Genomic DNA, 6,094 nt, shown 5'->3' with positions numbered 1-6,094 from the left:
TTTAGCGTATGATGAGAACATGATGGAAGAGAAGTAAACATATATACACAGTCTACGTAATTAGAATAGAATGGAATAGAATAGAGTAGAATAGAATATAAGAGAATAGAATAAACAGACTGTAGAATAGAATAGAATAGAATAGAATAGAATAAACAGATTGTAGAATAGAATAGAATATTGTAGAATAGAATAGAATAGAATAGAATAGAATAGAATGGAATGGAATAGAATGGAATAGAATAAATAGAATAAACAGATTGTAGAATAGAATAGAATAAACAGATTGTAGAACAGAACAGAACAGAACAGAACAGAAGCAGGAAGGGACCTTGGAGGTCTTCTAGTCCAACAGGGATGCTGCAATGGTTTTAAGTGCAAGGAACAGTCGTCTCTTTTTCAGGACTTTTGTAACTTCGAACGGTCACTAAATAAACGGTCATAAGTTGAGGACTGTATAATCATTATTGGGATGATATTTTAGCCATGTAATTTACCACTCGCTGGGATGTTTGTCTGTTTGCTTTTAACTTCCCCATCTAGTCCAGAATCCTAGGATTCTCTGGTTGATTCCCATCCACGTCAGACTCCGATCTGACTCTATTCAGTCTCTGTTCAGTTCTTTATCAGATGCTGCCAATGGTAACGCTTTTGGCAAGAATTGTTGGTATTTGGCACTAATCTCTTATTCCACCACTTGGAATACAAGCTGGTGACTTGTTTCTCTACCGAAGTGTGAAACCTGTCAGAATTGCAGCTCCTGATTTCAATTATGGAACTCCAAATGGCACATTGCCGTGAAAAAAACCCATCTCTCCATTTGAATTTTAGCCAGCTTTTTTCCCCCTCTTTTGCTCAGGGACATTGTCAACATTGTCAATATTGCATTTCAATCAAAGACCTTAGTCAGACTTTAAAAGAGAATGACCTTTGGGTCATGTTCAAATGACTTCATTAAGGGTTGCAAGCCTGGGCTGTAGTTCTTGAGATGGCCACTCAGTGGCAGCAAAGAGATATAAACATCTAACTCTCTGCTCCCCTCTGGTGGTCAAGACGGTACAACTAGTCCAGGGATAGGCAACCTTGTCTCTTTTATGACTCGTGGACTACAACTCCCAGAATTCCTGAGCCAGCACGGCTCAGCATGGAAACCTCTCCCTTTCCCCTCAGCATGGCTGGCCCAGGAATTCTGGGAGTTGAAGTCCACGAGTCATAAAAGAGACAAGGTTGCCTACCCCTGAACTAGTCCATGACATCTGACCATTAAGGAGCCTGCCCATTATGGTTGTATGTCATGATGGTCATAGAAGTCTATGACAATTTTATGGTGGTTGTTAAGTGAACATGGTGGTCATTAAATGAAGCAATGGTTCGTTAAGGACTCAGTTTTGACAAAAACTGAAAGTAAGTGCCGGTTTGGGGTAAAATCATTGTAAAATGCAGTCACATGATTGCAGAATGCGGCAAACAGCTGAAAATGTAGTCAAGTTGCTGAATGCCCAAAATTTGATCATGTAACCACAGAGGGGTTCCAAATCTGAGTCATGTCCCCTTTTGGGGGGCTGTTATAACTTTGCTGGCTAAGCAGCCAGTTGTAAGTTGAGGACCTACCTGTAGCCCTGTATAATAGAGGTTTAGTGTTTAGATCAGTGTTTGATTTCTGCATGCAAACTGGTTTCAAGAGAAACAGAAAAGTTATCAGAATAACAAAATAACAGAGTTGGAAGGACCCTGGAGATCTTCTAGTCCAATCTCTTGCTCAAGTAGGAAACCCTATACCATTTCAGAAAAACGGTCGTCCAATCTCTTCTTTAAAAACTTCCAGTGTTAGAGCACCCACAACTTTTGGAGGTAAGACGTTCCACTGATGGATTGTTCTAGCTGTCAGGAAATTTCTCCTTAGTTTTAGGTTGTTTCTCTCCTTGATTAGAAAAGAATAAAGTTGGAAGGGAACTTGGAGGTCTTCTAGTCCAGCCCCCTGCTCAAGCAGGAGAACCTATACTGTCTCAGACAGGTGAATGTCCAGTCTCTTCTTAAAAATCTCCAGTGATGGAATGCCCACGATTTCTGGAGGCAAGCTGTTCCACTGATTGATTGTTCTCACTGTCAGGAAGTTTCTCCTTAATTCCAGGTTGCTTCTCTCTTTGATCAGTTTCCTGCCTTCAGGTGCTTTGGAGAATGGCTTGACTCCCTCTTCTTTGTGGCAACTCCTGAGATATTGGAAGATTGCTATCATGTCACCCTTAGTCCTTTTCATTAAACTAGACATGCCCAATTCCTGGAACTGTTCTTTGTACATTTTATCCTCCAGTCCCCTCTTTCTTTTCTCTGCACTCTTTCTAGAGTCTCAACATCCTTTCTATATTGTGGCAACCAAAACTGGATGCAGTATATTCCAAGTGCGGCCTTACCAAGATTGTAAAGTGGTATTAACACTTCATGTGATCTTGATTCTATCCCTCTGTTAATGCAGCCTAGAACTGTGTTGGCCTTTTTGGCAGCTGCAGCACACGGCTGGCTCATATTTAAGTGATTGTCCACTAGGACTCCAAGATCCCTCTCACAGTTACTACTGTTGAGCCAGTAGTTAAAGTCCGTCCAGATCCTTCTGTATCTTAAGCCTATCTTAGGGTTACCTGCCTGAGCAGGGGGTTGGACTTGATGACCTCCAAGGTCCCTTCCAACATTATTATTATTATTATTATTATTATTATTATTATTATTATTATTACTACTACTACTACTACTACTACTACTACTAGTACTACTACTCATATCTTCTGGAGTGTTGGCTTTCCAGCCAGCTTGATGTCGTCTGCAAATTACATGAGTTTCCCATCTATCTATACAGAACTGTCTGTATCAGTACAGACAATTCAACACAAAATTAAAAAGTTTTTATATTATATAAAAAAGAGTCTCCTTGCAGCGAGATAAATGGCAAATCAATGTAATAAATAAATAAATGAATTTAAAAAGATATAATTCCAACATTTATTATGATTTTCCGTAATAGGAAAAAGCAATAATTAATTCTCTGTGAAACAAACTAAAATTTCATAACAATTGCTGAAATGCTGGATCAGGATGGAGATATGATGAAATGACGTTATTCAATCTAACCTTGGTGTTGCATTTGTTATTATGTCTTTCACATTTTGTCTCTTCAGAAGACAGAACTGGATGATTCAGAAGGGGCTTTTTTCTGCTTATTTAGGGTCGCTGATACTGTATTATTAGGCACAATCTTATATTTTATTCACTCACCTATCCAAGTAGCCAGGTCTCAGTAAATGAGTAATCAATTAGCAGTGTCTTTATGTTTATTTGTAATATTCTATGCAATCATTGCTCTCAACACTTTGTAACCAGGGGAAACTGTGTCATTGGTTGTACCTTAAATGAATTTGCTGATAAAGAAAGAGTGAGAGATCAAAGGAGAGCAAGGATTCTGTGTCCTTGGATACATTATTTCAACAATATTATGCAGGCATGACTGAAAATTACATTACTGACTTTTCTTTTAGGCTATCTTAACATAATTTTATTAATAAATTAATACGTGGCTGGATTCCATTTTTTAAATGAATTTGCATCTCTTTGAATTTTATGATGTATTTATTTGCTTAGAATGTGTGTGTAATAATGTATATGTATATTAATCCATGTAATGCTGAAATGGTGAATATGTATATAAAATCTTAACCATTTGACCATTGCTTGGATTTTAAAAAAGGTATGACTATTATTATTACTATTATTATTATTATTATTATTATTATTATTATTATTATTATTATTATTATTATTATTATTTAGCATATCTACATGGCATCTACAGAGGTCATGCAATCACTGATATACAAATATAATTATATATATATATATATATATATATATATATATATATATATATATATACTTATATTTGATATGTATGTATATCAAACTTATATTTGCATAATAGTGATTGCATGACCTTTGTAGATGTCATTTAGATATGCTAAATAATAATAATAACAACAACAATAATAATATACTTTCCAGACTATCATCTTTGTTGCTCTTTCAACATCTTTTTTGTATTGTGGTGACCTGGTTGCATCCAAGGATGACCTCTTAAGCAGGAAGTGCACCACTGGGCATTGTGGATTGCCACAATCAGACATCAAGAACTACTTGGATCCAACCACTGACCATTAATCCGTGGAACAACTGGCTCCAGAAGCTGTGAATGCTCCAACACTGGAAGTTTTTAAGAAGAGACTGGACAGCCATTTGTCTGAAATGGTATATGATTTCCTGACTGAGCAGGGGGTTGGACTGGATAACTAGATGACCTCCAAGGTCCCTTCCAACTTTATAATTATTATTACTATTACTAACCCAACCAGTTCGAAAACCTCCCAGGTAGTTTGGGAGTATTGGAAGTTTCTTTTCTGGAAGAAACAATGCATCATTTCCAAGCCACAGGGGCCAGACCTCAAGCTGTACGGATAAATTGAATATCAGATACAGGAAGGTGGCCTCCAATCAGAGGGGTACATACGTAGAACTCGAACCCCGTGCTTCAAGGTCTGAACGCGCCCAGGTTCCATGGACATGCTAAGCATGGTTTGCTGTCCTCCAATGGTGCACACTTGGTTTTCTTGGGCTGCTTGCTTAAACATGATGATAAGTTGGTTGGCTATGATGGTGTTGAGGATGGAGATAATGGCCATTGGGAAAACGAAGGAGATGAAGACGTTGACCTGGATCAGACAGGAAGAGAGAGAAAAGAAATAGAGAAATCTTGTTAGCATCTAAAGGGGAGAGAAGAGATTAGAGATTTAGGCACTGGTGGGATCCATTCTTTCCAGTAAAAATGCTATCATAGGCGGTCCTCAACTTACAATCATTTGTTTAGTGACTGTTCAAGTATTCAATGACTGTAGGAGATGACCATGCTGACCTCAAGGGAAGGAAGTGGCCTTTAGTTCCTGAGAATGGAAGAGACCTCTATCAATGTTTTTGTTGTGCGACTTCTGCGGCAGTGCAGAGGCCGATTGCAGGCGCGAGCGGGACAGCCGCACAGGGCAGAGGTGCTGCCCGGGGCCGGAGCAGAGCTGGGCGGGACTGCGGTGGTGGCTCCGCTCCGGCCCCGGACAGGGCCTCTGCCCTGCGCGGCTGTCCCATCACACCTGTGATCGGCCTCCGCGCTGCTGCTGCCACTGGTGCCCACAATCTGCCTGGCCTCCCCTCCAGGCTTGGGCAGCACCTCTGCCCTGTGTGGTTGTCCCATCATGCCTGTGATCGGCCTCCGTGCCACCGCTGCCGGCGCCCGCAATCTGCCCGACCTCCCCTCCACCTGCTTTGCACAGCTCCTCCTGGCCCCCCCGCACTCACAATCTGCCCAGCCTCCCCTCCAGGCCTGGGCAGCACCTCTGCCCTGCGCGGCTGTCCCATCACACCTGCGATTGGCCTGTGTGCCACCGCTGCCGGTGCCCGCAATCTGCCCGGCCTCCCCTCCGCCTGCTTTGCAGAGCTCCTCCTGGGCCCCGCGCGCCCGCCATTAACCCTCCCGCCATCATGCAGGGTAGGGTTGCCGCCCCCGCCCTGGTGCCTTCACCTCACCCAAGCGTTTTTTTTACTACCTGCCTTTCAGCTGCATTCCGTTTCTCCATTTGCTTCTCAGCCTTCGCCACGTGTTTGTGGGACTATCGGTTAAAAAAAAAGTTCCATCAGACTTTCTAACTTCTCGTGAGATCTCGCGAGAAGTTAGAAAGTCCCGTGGAACTTTTTTTTTTTGTCCCACAAACACGTGGCGAAGGCTGAGAAGTGAATGGAGAAATGGAATGCAGCTGAAAGGCAGGTTAGTAAAAAAAACGCTTGGGGGAGGCGAGGGCATCTGGGCGGGGGCGGCAATCTTACCTTGCGTGGCTTCGGCAGGTGTCTGGCAGGAGGAGGGAAGCAACAAGCCCCGCCCCACCCCTCACATGGAGTGCCCTGCTCCTGTCGCTCCCTCCATCCCCACACGGCACCTTTTTCCCAGCTCCGACGCGTTACTTCCTCCGACGCTGTGTGGGACTGAAAATAAAGTTCAATCAAGCAATTC

The 6,094-nt window shown here is 42.2% G+C and overlaps 1 protein-coding gene across 1 annotated transcript in view; it reads right to left on the bottom strand.

Moving 5' to 3' along the window:
• The window catches only part of LOC114923681 (neurotensin receptor type 1-like), a gene marked incomplete at its 5' end in the record, with an annotated part of 7,017 nt that extends 2,215 nt beyond the window's left edge, over positions 1-4,802 (bottom strand). Inside the window, 3 exons of the mRNA XM_029286983.1 lie at positions 1,612-1,619; positions 3,397-3,410; positions 4,550-4,802. Of these exons, the coding sequence (XP_029142816.1) occupies positions 1,612-1,619; positions 3,397-3,410; positions 4,550-4,802 (275 nt within the window). The remainder of the gene's footprint in view (positions 1-1,611; positions 1,620-3,396; positions 3,411-4,549) is intronic.
• Positions 4,803-6,094: the final 1,292 nt, after the last annotated feature.

Source organism: Protobothrops mucrosquamatus, unplaced genomic scaffold (assembly GCF_001527695.2).
Source record: "Protobothrops mucrosquamatus isolate PMUCROS unplaced genomic scaffold, P.Mucros_1.0 scaffold6729, whole genome shotgun sequence".
In the NCBI taxonomy this organism is placed as follows: Eukaryota; Metazoa; Chordata; class Lepidosauria; order Squamata; family Viperidae; genus Protobothrops; species Protobothrops mucrosquamatus.
Note: the sequence above shows the minus strand (reverse complement) of the source record. Positions and strands in the feature narration are given on the sequence as shown.